General features: G+C 36.8%; 2 protein-coding genes across 2 annotated transcripts; both read left to right on the forward strand.

Annotated features, from left to right (window-relative positions):
- The first annotated feature begins 455 nt into the window (after nucleotides 1–455).
- azin1b (antizyme inhibitor 1b) lies at nucleotides 456–9,511 on the forward strand. Its single transcript, XM_079830139.1, has 12 exons — nucleotides 456–647; nucleotides 1,698–1,841; nucleotides 2,379–2,555; nucleotides 2,661–2,834; nucleotides 2,936–3,108; nucleotides 4,106–4,234; nucleotides 4,319–4,400; nucleotides 4,498–4,572; nucleotides 4,671–4,836; nucleotides 4,920–5,035; nucleotides 6,529–6,746; nucleotides 8,352–9,511. Exons 3-12 carry the CDS (start codon nucleotides 2,454–2,456, stop codon nucleotides 8,425–8,427), a joined length of 1,311 nt encoding a protein of 436 aa, XP_079686265.1. The 5' UTR covers nucleotides 456–647; nucleotides 1,698–1,841; nucleotides 2,379–2,453; the 3' UTR covers nucleotides 8,428–9,511.
- A 1,207-nt stretch (nucleotides 9,512–10,718) lies between these two features.
- Nucleotides 10,719–16,885, forward strand: rrm2b (ribonucleotide reductase M2 b). The gene is made up of 9 exons (XM_079830016.1): nucleotides 10,719–10,856; nucleotides 11,483–11,632; nucleotides 12,898–13,014; nucleotides 13,122–13,255; nucleotides 15,790–15,884; nucleotides 15,976–16,109; nucleotides 16,257–16,361; nucleotides 16,452–16,565; nucleotides 16,648–16,885. The coding sequence occupies exons 1-9, from the start codon at nucleotides 10,809–10,811 to the stop codon at nucleotides 16,798–16,800; spliced, it is 1,050 nt and encodes a 349-aa protein (XP_079686142.1). The 5' UTR covers nucleotides 10,719–10,808; the 3' UTR covers nucleotides 16,801–16,885.
- The last annotated feature ends 1,343 nt before the right edge of the window (nucleotides 16,886–18,228 follow it).

Below are 18,228 nucleotides of genomic sequence, written 5' to 3' on the forward strand. Positions count from 1 at the left end.
TTATGGCAAAAACAGAATAAAAATGACATAATTGCTTTGAAAACACCAGGTATCATTACATAAACGTATTGTCTAATGTTAAAGTTTTTCACGTTTATGTTTATTAGAATCAGGGCTTGCCGCCATACTGACTTCAAATGATGCATCTCGCTGAGGTCGGGGTTGATCGAATGTCCTAGCGGCATTCCAGACGTTATTTCCAAGAAGTAGGTAGGAAAAATCCTAATTCCCATCTGTCTGGAATGCAGCATAACTACCGGTTGGCCTACAAAAGTGACGTCATACCAAATGACAGCTAATGAAGAATCTATGTACATATTTCTATACCCAGAACAACCAGTCTTGAGCCAGTTACGTAACCGAATTAATATTCATAAGCCAAGCCTTCGCTGTAGTAGGATTTGATTTTACGCTCCGCCCCGTGTTCTCAAACAAACCAGAAACTGTCGCCCGCCTTCTTCCAGTTCCACCAACCATTTCTGCCTGAGATAGACAGCAGCGCTCTCGTGTTCGACCGAGCCCTCTTCACCCAGGCATATGGCACATAAAGCCTCCTTTCTTTCTTCTATCTGTGTCCCCACCACTCTTTAAAAATTCCGCCGAAAAAGAGAAGACGATTTTCCAAGTCATTCAAGCCGTTATCTCACGTAAGTACAGCGTTTGTTGTTGTTTTTATTCTTCATCCCGGAAAAAATCCTCCGTCTCTGCTGTGAGGAGCCGTGTGACACAACATGGCGCTTGGTTGTAGTTGCGCTTACGGGCAACGGCAGTGCTCCGTGAAGGACAACGAGAAATGGGTTTAAAACGTACACATTTTGAAGATTAAACGTGTTTATGGATATAAATGATTGTTGTCAGACTATGACGGATGTAGTTGGGTAAATAGTTAGTGAGCTGTTCAGTGGACCAAACCCAGGCGCTTACGACATGTCCTATCAGGTTATTAAATTACTAGGGTGTTACACATTAAAATATATACTAGATTACTGTTCTAAATATTATATATATATGACATTCAGCCATATGGTCACAAAATATACTACACTTGCATAATTTATGCGAGTTTAAGATTTAGTTTTCTTTAAGAAACACTTGTTTGGGCATGAGGTAACGTTAACGTTAATGTTCTACCAATACAAGTCACTTACACCATGTTTATTATACCATAATAACACTATATATTACCACAACTTTCTAGGCCTTAGATGATTAGTATGTTTTATGCTTAGTAAAGTTTAACAAAATAAAACATTGTAGTAAGGCAATTAAACAACAGCTTTTCAGCAAAGTTTTGATCATGGCCCTAGAAAGTCATGTATTAAATATGTTACAGTAGGCTTTATAGGGTTAAGGCGGTGTCCACATAAACAAACACCATGACCTCTGATAAATGTTCAGCAAGTTACTTCATTTATTGATCCTGTGTGGGAAGATGAAGATAAGACAGTGTTGTTTAATGCTTAAAAATGAGAACACAGAGTAACAGATTTCCCATGTCACGTACAAAGTTCAACAGTAAATAAGTAATAAAGGGATGCTGAAAGTAATACACCTGTATTAAAAAAACTGGTTGTGTATCTGTGAAGAGTTCTTTCTTTTCTTGCGGTAATGTTCTAACCTGTCCGGCTACATTTTGTTTTATTTTCAGCTGCTCGTGTATATCAAATATTTATGCACCTGTTTTTGTGACTCCACAGGGCTCCCCACTCTCTCTGCGAGTGTATAAGCGCTACCCAGAAGGCCTAGGGAAGGCCCTCTACCGCGAGCAGTTCGACTTCAACGCTGAGCCGCCTTGGGATCCTAGTTGATAGCGGGAGAGGACCATCTCCCACGTTGTCCATGTGAGTACCTAAATATTGCACCCTTCTCTTGAAGTACTGGTTATAGACATTACATAATAACATGATTTATTTAATTGCACATTAAAATCTGCACTCACCCAACTGTAGTGGATTGTCTTTGGTATTACATAACACTATTGGTAGCTTATATGTAACACCTTTGTCCCCCATTCATACGGCGCAAATCCATTGGTAATACCATCAAATACTCCATTGTGCTTCAAAGCCACAGGGATTTATTTTTGATTGGGTCTGAGTAAAAAAAAAAGTAGCCTGTAGGCCACATTCTTAAAGCCTATGTGTTGTCGTCATCTCTAAAGATGGACTCATGTGATACCTTCTCTAGCTATGTCATTAGCTATCCCCGCTTGTACTTATTCGCCTGATGTAGAAACCAAATTTAGATTAATGACGAACTTAGAATGACTTTGAACTTCCCGTTCAAAGTTTGCTCATAAAAACACTGTGTTTTGAAATATCTGGGTAGGTGTTGTAGTTGTACGCCTTGACCTAAAGTTTTGTCTTTCCCCTGAACAGTTTGTTGCATACCCAGAATACCCCAGCGGCTCAGTAAACTCTCTATGATTGTCGGATTTGCGGAATACGGTTGAGATGAAAGATTTCGTTGATGCACCAAACTACTTCATTGAACTACTTGAAGGAGGAACGACCCTTGAAGGTGTCATCGACAACCATGTCTATGAACAAAATCTGGTGAGTTGAGAAAGTACATGTCAAGTTGCATTATGAATGTCTGTTTAAGGAAAGAAATAAAACACAGTTGTTTTTTTTATGGTTTGATCCGATTTTGTTCCTCAGGCTGAAAAGAATGCATTTGTTGTGGCCGACCTTGGGGCCCTAATGCGACAGCATGTTCTGTGGAAGACCACTATGCCCCTAGTTCGACCCTTCTACCCGGTCTGTTGTAACAGCAGCCCTGTCGTCATTGAAGTCCTGTCTGCACTTGGAGTTGGTTTTGTCTGTGCAAATAAGGTAAGATTTCAATTTTTTCTTACTTGAAGATATTAGAAAGATCTCAAAACATATATTTTGGATGTTGAGGCCCACCATCTAATAGAAATGTCTTCTTTCAGGCTGAAACCACATTGGTACTCCATCATGATGTCCCTCCTGAAAACATCATCCTCTCTGGAGTTTGCAAGCAGCTCTCGCTCATTAAACATGCTGCCAAGACTGGCATTAACTATCTGGTGTGTGAAAATGAGGCAGACCTTCGCAAAATTGCCCGTGCCCATCCTGAGGCTAAGTAAGTCCTTAACCTATATATGGACACTACAGTTTAAAAGTTTGGGGTCAGTAAAAATAATTGAATGAATGCTTTATTGAGCCAGGATAATTAAATTGATCAGTGACAGTGAAGACATTTATAATGTTACAAAAGATTTATATTTCAAATAAATGCTGTTCTTTTGAATGTTCTATTCATCAAAGAATCCTGAAGAAATGTATCATGGTTTCCACAAAAATACAAAGTAACACAACAGCACAAAGTCTCTTGCGCACCAAATATGCATATTGTAATGATTTCTGAAGGATCATGTGACACTGTCAAAATGGCTGAAAAACTAAATTCACATTTTTATTTATAATACTACTATTAGCATTATATTAAATTATTATTATATATATATTAACTATTTTTGGCTTTTCTCAAGAGGGTCACAAGAGTGTGTAATGAGCAAAATATGAATGTACCTCATTAAATGTTTATTTAAAGCAATGTAATAACATGACTGTCTGTAAAGAAAAAAAGTGCATAATGTTCTAAACTAACGCTGACGCATCGATCACACACTTTTTTTGTGTAAAAACATGAGATGCAGCGAATGGAAAAAAAAACACACAAAGTCTTGATACATGTTTTTTAAAGGTTTAACTAATTTTAACTTTACATGGCTTTCTAAACATGTGTCTCTTGTGCAAGATGCGAGTGCAGTGGTCAAAGATGTCCCTTTAGTGCGTGTTTACATAGAAAACAATGGTAATGCAGGGCAGAAAATGCATTCTGTGAACGTCTTGGAAAAAATTTTTTTGGACGTAACCAAGATTTTCTCAGCATTGAGCTTTAAAAACATTTAAAAAATCTTACCAACCCCAAACTTTGGAACGGTAGTGTATATATGTGCTTTTTTCTTCTTATTACACAAACAACTTTTACATGTTGTTACAAAATTTTTTATTGTTCATTTATTATTTTTTAATATTTATGAAATTCACCTTCGGCATTGTTTTTGTCTTAACAGGCTTTTGCTTCAAGTGTCTACTGAAGCGCGTGTGGAAGAGGCGAGTGTGACCATTGGTTGCTCCCTGAAGGGCTGTAGACACCTTCTAGAATTGGCCAAGGAGTTGAGTGTAAATGTGGTTGGAGTCACGTAAGTAAAAGGATTTGATCCACATTAATCTTTGACTTTGCATTCTTTTTAAGTGTTTTTATAAAGTGGGACTTTTTTTCACAGGTTCCAGGTACTAGCATCATGCAGAGATCCCCAAGCATACACCCACGCACTGTCAGACGCCCGCTGCATCTTTGACATGGGGGTCAGTTTTTAAATTAATGTTATAAGAGTATATAAAATTGAATTTGGATTTAATTTCATGTATCTATTGGAGTGCTGAGTCTTCCTTGTTTCTACAGAAGGAACTAGGCTTTGACATGAACATCCTGGATATCGGTGGAGGATTCAGTGGTTCTGAGTTTCAGTTGAAACAGGTACAGCAAGCATGTATCTCATTTGTCATATAACATTTAAAATATATCATCCAGCATAGATGTTACTATAAGCTTTTCTTTCATGTCTGTTTGATTAGGTACATTCGGTCGTCAGACCCCTGCTGGAAGCCTATTTCCCCTCAGCGTCTGGAGTGAGCGTCATTGCTGAACCAGGAAACTTCTTTGTGTTTTCCTCCTTCACTCTGGCTGTCAATGTTATTGGCAAAAAAGCAGTATGCCGGGATCTCCATAACAGCACACATGGTGAGCCTAATCGTATTTCATGCGTATGCCATTATATACATCTGCCTCATCTTATTTTCTCAATATGTCTTTTGCACTTTCAGATCAGCTGACCCCAAACGACGTACCAGAATTTGTGTATTACATGAATGATGGTGTTTATGGATCTTTTGTTGGGAAGTTGTTTGGAAATATCATCGCCACACCCTCTGTCCACAAGGTAAATAATAGGGGTGGAAATCTTTTGGTACCACACGATGAGGTCATGATTTTTGATTCGATATATGCATAGATTCCTGTTTGACTGGTAGACAGTTTAATAGGTCTTGAAGAAGAAAATCCCACTGAATTAAATATGAACCTTGACATTTTTTTAGTTTTCTTCCCATTTTAGTCAACCCAATATTATTATTAAGCTGACTGCAATCATTACACACATGACTAGCAGGCTTTTGTAATAAAGGAACAATTATTACAATTGCAAATTACAAACAATAGGACGAATACATCGAAAAAAATATACCTTTTTTAGGTATAGTAGCCTAGGTTTATTTAATGTAGTTAGAAATACTAAAGAAATGAGTAATCAAATATACAATTAAAAACACATAAAATCTGCACTGTATGAATTAATTATAAATTGATTCGTATTAAAGATACAAAAGTGATTCAGTCACAAGCAGTGAGTAATTTTTTGTATTAACTCTTTCCCCGCCAGTGTTTACAAAATAAAAATGCCAGCCACCGTTTTTTATCATTTTCACAAAAATGTAACGGCCTCCAAAATATTTAGTTGTATGAGCATGCATGTTTTATTCTAGCTTCATGCATTTAATTAATTATTCTATTATCAGCACCTTAAAAAAACCTAGAGGGAGTAGATCAAGTCCATCAACACCCCTAATGCTTGCACAGTCCTATAGCTCGTCCTGGGTCGACATTTCGTTCAGTAACATTAGGCAGTTTTGATTTATATGCTTTTTAATGTTGGTGCTCACATTTTTACATAAGCATATGATTACATATGATCTTGTTTTTTTTCTGCATCTTCGCATGCGTTTTGATCAGGAGATTCAGTTCTCTTTCAGAAGATGTGTAATAGCACCCCCTACCATATAACAATGGAAAGCCAGAATATTCCGTAAATGGTGGGGAAGCGTTGTCTCACAAATGACGTACATTTCCGGAAATGGCAGTTAACATTAATGAAACAGACGGCAAGAGTTTGAGGCTGCTGTCACTTTAAGAAGGAATGCATGTATCTAATATACTGTTACACATCTGATTTTCTCCTAACTATTACTTTCGCGAAGGATATAACATTTATATGAATACTCCACACAATGTGCATTTTGACATAATTTGACCGTGCAAGTGTAATAAGCTGTGAAAGAGAACTGAATTCGGGGTCACATGCATGTGAGTGGCGGCATCTGTGCTTGCGCTTTGGCTGTGTCCGTCAGTGCAAACACCACGTTGAGTCCTTTTTTACGGCTTCTTGTGATTTAATACTGCAAGGTTTAAGAAGTGTAACACTTTAGAAAATCGATATTTGAAATTTGTTAATCGATGCACATATGAATTGCGATTAATTTCCCCCCACCACTAATAAATAACATACATGGACCAGAACACATGAACAATATTTGTAACTGTTGCCTGATTTGTTTGTTTTTTAACTGTTGTTTTAAAACTGGATGTTTTGTTTTTCAGATGTCGCTTACCCTAGATGAGCCTGTGTTCTCCAGCAGCTTGTGGGGTCCATCATGTGATCCATTGGACCAGGTGGTGGACCATTGCCTGCTCCCTGAGCTCGCTGTTGGGGACTGGCTCATTTTCAGCAACATGGGGACAAGCGGTCAGGAGGGCCCAGCAACCTTCAGCGACACAGACCAGCCACCTGTGTATTACACCCTCTCCACAGATGACTGGTGATTATTATCAATTTTCGCAGACTGTTGTTACCATCCCTTTTTCATTTCACCCATTCTAAGGCCGGCTACACATTGCAAGCGTGGCATGAGCATGGCGTTTCTTTTGCGTGTCAGCTGCGTGGCGTTTTCTGTGTCTTTGCACACCAGAAACGTGTCTGACGCGGCGCTGCTGCTGCTAGGTGCCATGTTCCACATAAATTTCATGTTAAACATAAATATATAGCCTACTGATTAGGGCTGGGCAAAAAAATCGATTTTTCGATGAATCGTTTTTTAAAATGTGGTCGATTCAAAATCGATTCTCAGAGGCCAAGAATCGATTTTTTTCCCCATATTTATTTCGCAAACATTGAACATAAAATTAACGTAAATCTAATTACTAGTCTTCTCCACTAGATGTCACCCTCTTATTGGCCTTGCGCGATGTTACAAAGGAGCGCATGTATGAACGCGCCTGTCAATCATATATTCAGTGCGGCTTCCGGTGCGTTGATGTTTGTAATGGTGAGGTAAAATGCTACAAATCTGCAGAACTATTTGATAAGACATCACCCAGACGTTGCAACACCAGAGCAGCCGAGCACACAACCGCTAAAAATGTATCACATACATGCGAACGCTTGCCTTGCATTATGATCATTGTATTAAACTTGAACGTTCACTTAAGCACGTATGTTTGCCATTATAGACAAATTCAAATCAACAGTCAATAGGGTCAATAGACAGCACAGGACCAATAATTCAAACCTAATAGCTTATATTATAAACAGATTTCCTCAAATAAAAGTTAGTCCACCTAAGTCAGCACATTAAGGTATTGTTAATTACCACGGCAACTAGGCCTACTTGTGTCCAGGTATGAACGCGCTTCCCGTGTATGAAAAGTAACGAGCGGTGACGGTGCACATGCAGAGGGAGGCTCGGACGCCGGGGGCTCCGAGCGGCGCGCCCCGCAAAGAAAGCACCCATTCCCGGTTACGACCTCGATCCTCGAAAGGCCTTGTCAGGCACTACGATCGACCCCGAATTGAATCGAGAATCGAAATCGAATCGATTTGAGAGCTTGCGAATCGGAATCGAATTGAATCAGAACATCTGAATCGATACCCAGCCCTACTACTGATACAGCAAAGACAACGTCGGCAGTATTGACGGCCAAATAGGCTACAGAATATTTTGTTCCGTATTGACAGGTGCAATATTTGAAAATCGATAATTATTATAATTTTTTAAGAATTACAAATATATCTGCATTTATGTCAAAACCTAGAGACTTAAATGTAATTTATTAATATGTATTTGTGTCAAAATGACATATAAATATCTTTTCCTATTCTATTTTGCCTGGAAACGCTTTCCAGCACGCTCTATTTCTAGCATGCACGTGTTTTCCGTGCGGCTCGAGACGCACGTCACTCAGGCAGTGTGCAAGCTCTAACCTGTTAACAACAATAAAAACGGACACGCCATGCAGCTGAGACGCTCACGTTACGCTTGCAGTGTGTAGCCAGCCGAAGAGTGATTCTGTGATTTTTATTTATTTTAAAAAAATGTAAAGGTGGTTTAAAGATTAATATCATTCAGTTTTTTTCTTTCCTCCAGGTTTGAGATGCAAGAGGCTGGAATTTCTCTTCATGACATCATGAAAAACCTCTCATTGGTCCAGTATGGCTTGTAACAGAGCCAGACTCCGTCCACTAACTAACCACTGGGCATGTGAATTGCTTGCACAGTCAACATTCCATGGGTGGAAAAATTCTATTCGTTTTGGTGGAGAAGACTAAATGACGATGTTATTGCTCTAAAACTAATTGATTGACATTGTTACCTCAGTTTCTCACAATTACAAAAGGCTCTTTTTCTTGATCACTCAAAAATAACAGAACCCCCATATGAAAAAACATATGCAACAAAATGGATGACTGTGGAGATGGCTCCCAAATCTTGGGTTTCTTAATCAAGCTCCGTTTACATAAATGTACAACTAATTTAATTTTATTATGTATACATATATAGATGATCTACTGACAGTCTTGTAAATGAGTTGTCCGTACAAGATTTGTTTCAAATCATGATAAGAGTTTCAATTCTGCACAAATAGGCCATGACTCTCAATGTGTGAACAAGTGTACATTACTTTAGCACTGTCCTTGTTCTCTCTTTTTTGTTTTTCATGGTTTTATAGAAGTAGGGAGCTTCTCTTCGCTCCTCATGCCAAACTATGGTTTCCTCATTACATGTGGTGCGTCACGTGACAGTATTTCCAAAGGTTGTTATATATTTCATAGTGATCTATGGTTGAGTGTGCTGTAATTTGCAGTGTCCCTTCAAAAGATTTGGAACCTTCTGCCGGGTTTTTAGTAGAAGGCAGATGTAAATCTGTCTCATGGTTTCCCTATTGTATATTTTATAAAACTAGAAAGATTGTGTGGCGTTATGAATCTGCTGACAACCTGCATAGAGATGACATTTACCTCAAGTTACATCTAAAATACAAGTTTCACCACAATTCAGATGCAAAAATGCTGCAAGGCACTAGTTCTTAATCTAAAATTGAAACGTCAAATGGTGTATATTTTAAATTCATGTTATACCTTGTGTGTCCAGCATGGTGTCCAAGTTTGATGATAACAGCTCACTGTTTTATAAAATCACACCCCTAAGTAATGAAATATACTTTTTGTCTAAGGCACTAATGGACCATTGCCTGGTTGACTGTAAAATTGTGCTTGTAAAAGTGATTAAAATATTAATTTAATACATTTCTGAGCAAATACGCGAGTCATTTTTTGTCTCCATTTTAATGTAGAAATGTCAGGTAATCTGGAATGCTTAGTAAAATTAAAATCCTGTTGTGAATTAATTAATCTAACTGCAATACACGAGACAATGCTGATATTACACCATTGAACTAGCTGATGGGTGGTTTTATATCCTCCTGGGACCCACGAATAGACTTTTGTCCACTGTAGTGGACATTATATTTTAGTGAATTTCTCCGACATCATACATGTCACATCATGGATGTCCTGTAAAGAGCACATTCGGGGCTTTGCAGAGATACCAAATGTTTGGAGGTTTCTCCAGGACAACAACTTCTTCTTGGTCTTTAAAAACGGCTGACATTAATGTTTAGCACTCTTAAGGAAATATGATAATATTGTTTAATTATAATTTAAATCGGATTAATTTTCAAATTGTTTGTTATAAATCAACATCTCAGGAAAATGTTAAGGGGGTTTCTAATCAAAATATGACTTTCTGTTACAAAATGGCATTGATTTCATAAATGTCCACTGTAGTGGACGCCAGGATTTAAATCCTGTTTATCAGGCATTTTGGAGACATAACAAGTGAATAGGGAAAGAAATTACATATCAATATTCCTATGAAATATTAGATATTATTATGAAAATGTTGCCAATTATTACTCCCATTATTACACTTATTTTTTCATTACATGTTGCACCAAGAACACATTAATATGCAAATTAGATGCAGTGTATAGATGCATTGTATTGAATGGGAAAATCCAAGTATGGCCAGTTTACCCACATATTTCATGAAGTAAAATGGCATATCAATACATTTCGTTATATCTTTCATAACATAGTTGAGAATCATCTTTAAACAAAGTTTGTTTAAAAAAAATCCTGAAACCTAAAAATTGATTGGTAAATTAAAAATAAATCCCATTGTTTTTGCCTATACATGTAATTTCATGTCATTTTATTTTTTTAAACAACTCAGTCCTGGTGTCAACTACAGAGAACATATCATAACATGAATAAAATATAATTTTTCAAAAATGTTTTTTTTTTCCCCATTTGTTTCTTATGCTCTAAACAATGTAATGCATGAAAAAACACTTTTTTTTCTGGGTCGCAGGAGGATATTACCTTTATTATATTTACCTTCACGGAAGAAGCACAAGGGTTAATTTCTCTACAGAGGAACGACAGAGGAGGTGCTGCTGAGCGTGTTGTACTGTGGCTTCAGTCAATGACAGTCGACGTGGAGCTATCGCAGCTTCGCTGCTGACCAAAGACGGTTATAATCATGAACTCCGGTATAAGCAACACTCCGACGGACATTACGGAATATCAGGTAATAATAAACTTTTTATACAGCATTTAACTACGATTTTACGGCCTTCTACGAAATGTTGAATCTGCCTGCGTGATTACGTATAACATTACGGCTGTAAGCTTTCATAACAAAGAGCCTCGCACACTGGAGTGACCTTAGCGCTAAATAAAGCGACATATAGCGTTAATAATCATAAAATATCGAAGGTAGTGTGCATTATGACAGTTTCAGTAAAAATGGTGTTATGTTGGCGAATCGTGGAAGCTATTTGAATGAAAGATAAAAGTGGTAACTTTAAGGTCTGGATGAAGTGAATTATACATATATATATATATATATATATATATATATATATATATATATATATATATATATATATATATATATATATATGATTATTTGAATATTTATTTTCTAAGTTAAGATGTAAATATAGCTGTGAATTGTAATGTTATTCTTTAAATCACACGTGTATGAAAATGTCCTTTTAAATTTTTCGTAAGCAGATTCGTCATCAGTCTGCCCCACATTTAGGCTACTCAGTCAGTCTCTCTAGCCATCTGTTCTCTTTGCGCTTTAATAACGACTGGTCGATGTAATAAGACAACAGTACATTTCTATTAACAGTCATGTTTCTCCCGCAGAATGGTCACAAGGATGTTGACCCAAGCAGTTTTGAAGACGAGCCCCTCCTCAGAGAGAACCCCAAGCGATTTGTCATTTTCCCAATTCAGTATCCAGACATCTGGAAAATGTACAAACAAGCTCAGGCTTCATTCTGGACAGTTGAGGAGGTGAATATTATTTTTGAATTATCAATTTAATATTAAGATATTTTTTGGGTAAGAGTTTATTATGAGGACACAGGTGTTAAAGGGATAACTTACACCCCCAAAAAGTTTTAATTATGTAATTTAAATGCACGTTCTATGATAACTATACATTTTTAATAATCGTTCAAATTCTGTGAGAATATGGAAGTCCACATCACAACACAAGTATATAATGATGATAACGTCCGTTTAACGGAATATCGTTAGAATCACTTTGAAAATGTTTTTTTTTTTACAGCTGATGAACAATAAAAACATTGATAGCCAATCAGAATCCACCGAATTTAAAACCGCAAGCTATCCCATTTGCTCAAATTACTTTAATAAGTACTCTCTTTAGCGCCTGATTACAATTCCTGCAAAATCATGATATGATAAAAGCTGTTTGAACTAAGTTATAATGACCATTAATGTCTGTATTAGTTAGCTTATGTACTAGCATAGCCTACAGATACCTGATTAGCCAGTTTATACATGCATTACCCTACATTTATTCACAATCATCTTTAATGTAATTACGTGTTAATTTAAGTGTCCAAATATTTCAGGTATAAAAAGAATGTAATGATGTTCCATTATTAATTTAATAGGCTGTTATTATTATTATGCTATTATTAATGAATTAACAGTTTATCAAGTGAAAGAAATGACATTCATTTTGTTTTATTCTGCACTGTATAGGAAGCTATACATATTTTAAATGAATACTGTTCATTTGTGCTTAGTATAATGATTAACTGATAGTTTATAGAGACCCGATTTCGAGGGAGGACCCGATTTGCCATGATACCATAGTGAAAACCTTTTTTTTTTGTATTATTATTTGTTTTAATAATCGTTCTAATTCTTTAAGAACAGAAAGTCTGCACCATAACTATAACAATAACGACACAGAGGAATGAAATCGTTTCAGAAATTGTTTTTTTCTGGCTGATGAATAATAAAAACAGCCAATCATTTAAAATGGCAAAAGACATAACTGCAGCATGCGCTCTAACAATATAATTTTGTTGTGGATGTGGATGTGGAGGCTAGTTAAAATTCTTGGTGAACGGGCCTCTCATTTTGTTTCAAAGCTACCTGTCCATAAAAGTAAAAACGCTATATTTGAAATTACACAATGGTGAATTATTATTTTTGGTGATCTGTTCCTTTAATTAAAATGTTTGTTTGCGCTTGTCACTGCCGAAAGTGAAACCATTTTTGGATTTGAATGGTTTGTATAGGTGGATTTATCAAAGGACTTGGTTCACTGGGACAGGCTGAAGACTGAAGAGAAACACTTCATATCCCATGTACTGGCTTTCTTTGCAGCAAGTGATGGGATAGTCAACGAGAACCTGGCAAGTGCATCTCCTTCTAACCTACATTAAGACGATGAAAACCAATATAAAATGTTGGTGGTAGAACAAGATGTATCCAATAGACATAATGTCTTTATTCCTCACAGGTGAAGAGGTTCAGTCAAGAGGTGCAGCTCCCAGAGGCTCGATCCTTCTACGGGTTTCAGATCCTTATAGAGAATGTGCACTCCGAAATGTACAGCTTGCTCATCAACACCTACATAAGGGATCTGAAAGAGAGGTGAGATGAAAATGAAGTGTACTTTTCTACTTTAACAATGTCAGTTACAGTTTTTAATGTGCTTTTACACAGGTGACAGGTGCAAGATTCAGTTAAGCAGATTTTGCTAACATTTTCCTTATGTGGTTTATGAGCAAACATTCTAGCCCCAAAAACACAAGAGATATGAAGGTATTGATTGTTCTACTTGTGTTTTAGCTGAACATCTTTGATTAAGATTATAGTAGTCTTAAAAACAACCTTTGTTGTAAACATTCATATAGTGACTTTAAACATAACATAAATTGCACTAATATTGCACTAATATTTTCTGAATACTTTTTCTTACTAATTTTGGGGTGCTGATTCCAAACATTCCACACTTTCTCACAAAATATGATGTGCATTTCGTAGCATTTTTGCTCTCGACAACCACTTGTAAGTTGAAAAAGTCTTGTATTATATCTCTTAATCACCAGAAAAACTGCCACAAAGACATGATTCTCACTAGGGATGTGCGATATTGAAGAAAAATGCGATATCCTTGTTAAATAATGCGATATTCGATATGCGATACGATATTGCTTTAAGTGTGTAAAATCTATTTCTTTCCCCAACTGATATCTTTCACTTAAAGCGTAACCAACTGTGTTTACATGAATACTCATCAAGACAGCCATTTTGACATAACTGTGTGTGTATTTGACAGTTCGAGTGTGTAACAAGACACGAAAAAAAGAACAGCTTGTGCGCACGTTTCGGTGTGTGTGTCAGACAGCAGACAGCACGAGACTGCAAGGAGTTGTTTTCACAAGTTATTGCGTTTAATAACTATTTTTAACGTCAAGCAAGTCACATAAGTAACAGTCATGTGCTCAGTCTATTCTCTGCTATATGCATCAACCTAAAACGTACACTTTTCACAATGTTGAAGTAGCCTATTAAAATCATTCAGATATTGAGTGCCCTTGCGATATGTACATTTGTGATATTTCGATAATTTCTATATATTGCACAGCCCTAATTCTCACCTTCCTCTGAATTCTCAGCTGATTTTCACATTATTTTATGCCTAATCCTGATTTCAAGGTTAGAATTCTGGCCAATGACAGAAGAGAATGCAAACATGCGCCAGATATATTACGCCCAAACAGAAAATTACAGATTTCGTGAAAAAACAAAACAAAAACGTTCTTTGACATTAAAGGGATAGATCACCAAAAAAGGAAAATGATGTCATCATTTACTCACCCTCAAGTTGTTCCAGTTGTTCAATTTGTTTCTGTATGAATTTCTTTTTTTCTGCTGAACACAAAAGAAGATATTTTGAAGAATATTGCTAAGTCAACAGTTGATGGACCCCATTGACTTCCATAGGAAGTAGTATGGGGGAAAAATACGATGGAAGTAAATGGGGTCCATCAACTGTTTGGTTTACGACATTCTTCAAAATATCATCTTTTGTGTTCAACAGAAGAAAGAAATTATTTCAGGTTTGGAACAACTTGAGGGTGAGTAAAGAATGACATAATTTAAAATTTATTTTTAGGTGAACTATCCCTTTAAATGGAGTATTTGAGCATATTTTCCCACTCTTGCAAATTGTAAGTTGAAAAATAGGCTGAATTATATGAAACGTTTGACATTTGACTGCTTTTGTCATTTTGATAAGTGCATTAAAGCTGAAAAAATGTCATTGTGAAAAAAAACAACAACAACAACTATCTGACGTCTAACGTTTTAAAGGCATAGTTCACCCAAAAATGAAAATTAGCCCATGATTTACTCACCCTCAAGTAATCCTAGGTGTATATGACATCTTTCAGACGAGTTAAATAAAAAAAAAATGTCCTGGATCTTCCAAGCTTTATAATGGCAATGAATGGCTGTATCCATAAAAGTTTCCATCTGGGGGGGTTAATAAAGGCCTTCTGAAGCAATGCATTTGTGAGAGAAAAATATCCATATTTAAAACTTTACAAACTGTAATCTCTTACTTCCGCTAGCTTTCATACACACGTTCACTAGAGACTGGCGTTCCAGCTTATAACGTATGACGCAGACGTAGCGTAAGTTTCGGTGACGAGCGAATGACAGTTAGCGATTACAGTTTGTAAAGTTTTAAATATGGATATTTTTCTTACACAAACGCATCGCTTCAGAAGGCCTTTATTAACCCCCCGGAGCCATATGGAGCACTTTTATAATGTATAGATGCACTTTTATGGACTTCAAAACAGAAACAGCCATTCACTACCATTATAAAGCTGGGAAGAGCCAGGACATTTTTTAAATATAAATCCGATTGTATTCGTCTGAAAGAAGAATGTCATATACACCTAGGATGACTTGAGGGTGAGTAAATCATGGGCTAATTTCCATTTTTGGGTGAACTATCCCTTAAATTATATTTTTGAACTCTGCTTTTTTTCTTTCTTCAAATCAGCAGATTTTTGTTCCAGAATGCAGGGCTGTGTTATTATTAATACTACTACTATTACTATTTTAATATAGTGTAAGGACCCTCTCTAAATCCATATCTCTTCTTCCTAAAGGGACCATTTGTTTAATGCAATTCAGACCATGCCTTGTGTACGGCGGAAAGCAGACTGGGCCTTAGAGTGGATCTCTGACACAAACTCAACTTTTGGTGTGTGGAAATGTTTCCCCCCCTAAAATAAGAGTACAATATTGATTATTAAACTTGTTTAACCTCAGTTTGTTCATTGATTTATTTGTAGGAGAGCGATTAGTGGCATTTGCTGCGGTGGAAGGCATCTTCTTCTCTGGATCATTTGCTGCCATCTACTGGTTGAAGAAAAGAGGCCTGATGCCCGGACTCACCTACTCCAATGAACTCATCAGCAGAGATGAGGTTAAAACAGAATATGATAATGTTATCAGTAGAGGCTTTAAGATATGTTTTGATCAAGGAGTGTTATCTGGATCAATGATAAAAATAGAGAGAAAATCCAATCAAGGCCATTGTTGATTATTAATTGCGCTATCTGAACCTTCACAGGGTCTGCACTGTAATTTCGCCTGTCTAATGTACAGCTACTTGGTGAAAAAACCTTCTGCTGACAGAGTGAAGGACATCATCACAAAAGCTGTGCGCATTGAACAGGTAAGTACTTTTGCTGTGCTCTATTAATGCGGAATGCAATATTTCAGGCATGAATGTAATTGCATCTGTCTTTGCTTGTCTTTCCTGAAGGAGTTTCTCACAGAAGCCTTACCGGTCGATTTGATCGGGATGAACGGCAATCTCATGAAGCAGTACATTCAGTTTGTGGCTGACCGGTTGCTAACAGACTTAAGATTGCCCAAAGTCAGTATTTTATCCAGATTTACTTATGATTTTTGTCTGATAATCTTTATATTTATGTGCTTTATAATTTGTGTCTCAAAAGGTTTACAAGTCAGAAAACCCCTTCGACTTCATGGAGTCAATTTCATTGGAGGGAAAAACGAATTTCTTCGAGAAGCGAGTTGGCGAATACCAACGACTTGGAGTGATGTCAAACACGATGGACTGTGAATTCACTCTTGATGCAGATTTCTAATAAGAAATTATATTTATTTTTAAATTGTTTGTTTTTAAAGGTGAACTATGTAGGATTTTTGCAATAAAATATCCAGAAACCACTAGGCCAGTGTTATATATTTTTTGTTCAGTTGAGTACTTAGAAAATCCCAAATGTTTCCAACTATTTGTAAATCGTGAGAAATTGCTATTTTAACCAAGGAACCGGGACCATAATAAAACCATGACAAAATGGTTTTATTATGACAAAACCGTGTCATAATAAAAGTCCCGCCGGCGACTATGCCATAATAACAGTCCCGCTCTTCAATCGCTCCTGCGGCCTTGCTCAGCTCCACAACACTCGGTCCTGCTCTGCTTCAGACTACAGTAATGTTAATAATCGCATCCATGAACATGATTTCTGCCCGAGTCCTATCCTGACTGTTTTCCACCGGCTGTGAGGTGAAGACCACATGTCCCAGGATTCTGCGCTCAAACGTGGCGTCATCAAACTATGCCTTTGTTTTGAACAGGCGACCTCTAGTGGACGGAAAAGTTACATAGTGTAGCTTTAAGTACAAGCTGAAAAAAAATCAACTCTGGATTTTTTGAGTTTTTATTTACGTTTCTTTTTTTCTTCTAACAATTTAGATGAAAATGATGGACTCCTTGATACACAGATAGGCAGGAAAGGAATTATGGGTTCCCTTAAACAAAAACAAATATTTTGTGGTGTAACTCTTTTAGAAATTTGAAGATGTTTTAGATTAAAACATAAGTATTGATACTTACGGAACATGATAACCCATGATTACATTAACGAGGGCTAAAAAGGTTTGTCAAGTGTGGAAATCCATCCTATTCCATTTCAGAGAGAAAATTAGTGTTTAAATTGACTGAACTAAAACCATGAATACATTTTTAGTAGCTAGCTATATTGTAATTTGCTGTGGCTAAAACCAGCGATTTACCTACATACTGCATTTTGGACATCTTAAAGGGATAGTTCACCCAAAAAATTAACTTATGTCATAAGATATTTTGAAGAATGTCAGTAACCAAAGAGTTGATGAATTTTCATTTTTGTAAATTCCTTTCCTATCCTAATTCCTATCCCTTTAACTTGAGTGGACCTGGAACTTTGGAACGCACTTGTTATCAGGTTTAAGAGATCCGAGGACCAGGGGCCTATACCATGAAGCCGTTTTAGCTGGCTAGCCAGATATGTTTAAGCTTAGTTTGTGCCAATCCTGGGTTTTAGGTACCACTAAAGTGGTTTGGCTTCTAGCAGTGTTCATCTACATAGTAACGTGCGCTCCACGGCTAACCTGCTCCAGGGCAGGTTATGTTCTGGAGAAGAGATCTCAAACTGAAATTAGACCAATCAGCTGTGAGAAAAGTGACACACCTCTTATGCAATGAAGTCATTCCCCCTGTTTCTACTCCAAATTAAAGGTCACTACAT

Source organism: Gobio gobio (genome assembly GCF_949357685.1).
Source record: "Gobio gobio genome assembly, chromosome: 11".
NCBI classification, from domain to species: Eukaryota; Metazoa; Chordata; class Actinopteri; order Cypriniformes; family Gobionidae; genus Gobio; species Gobio gobio.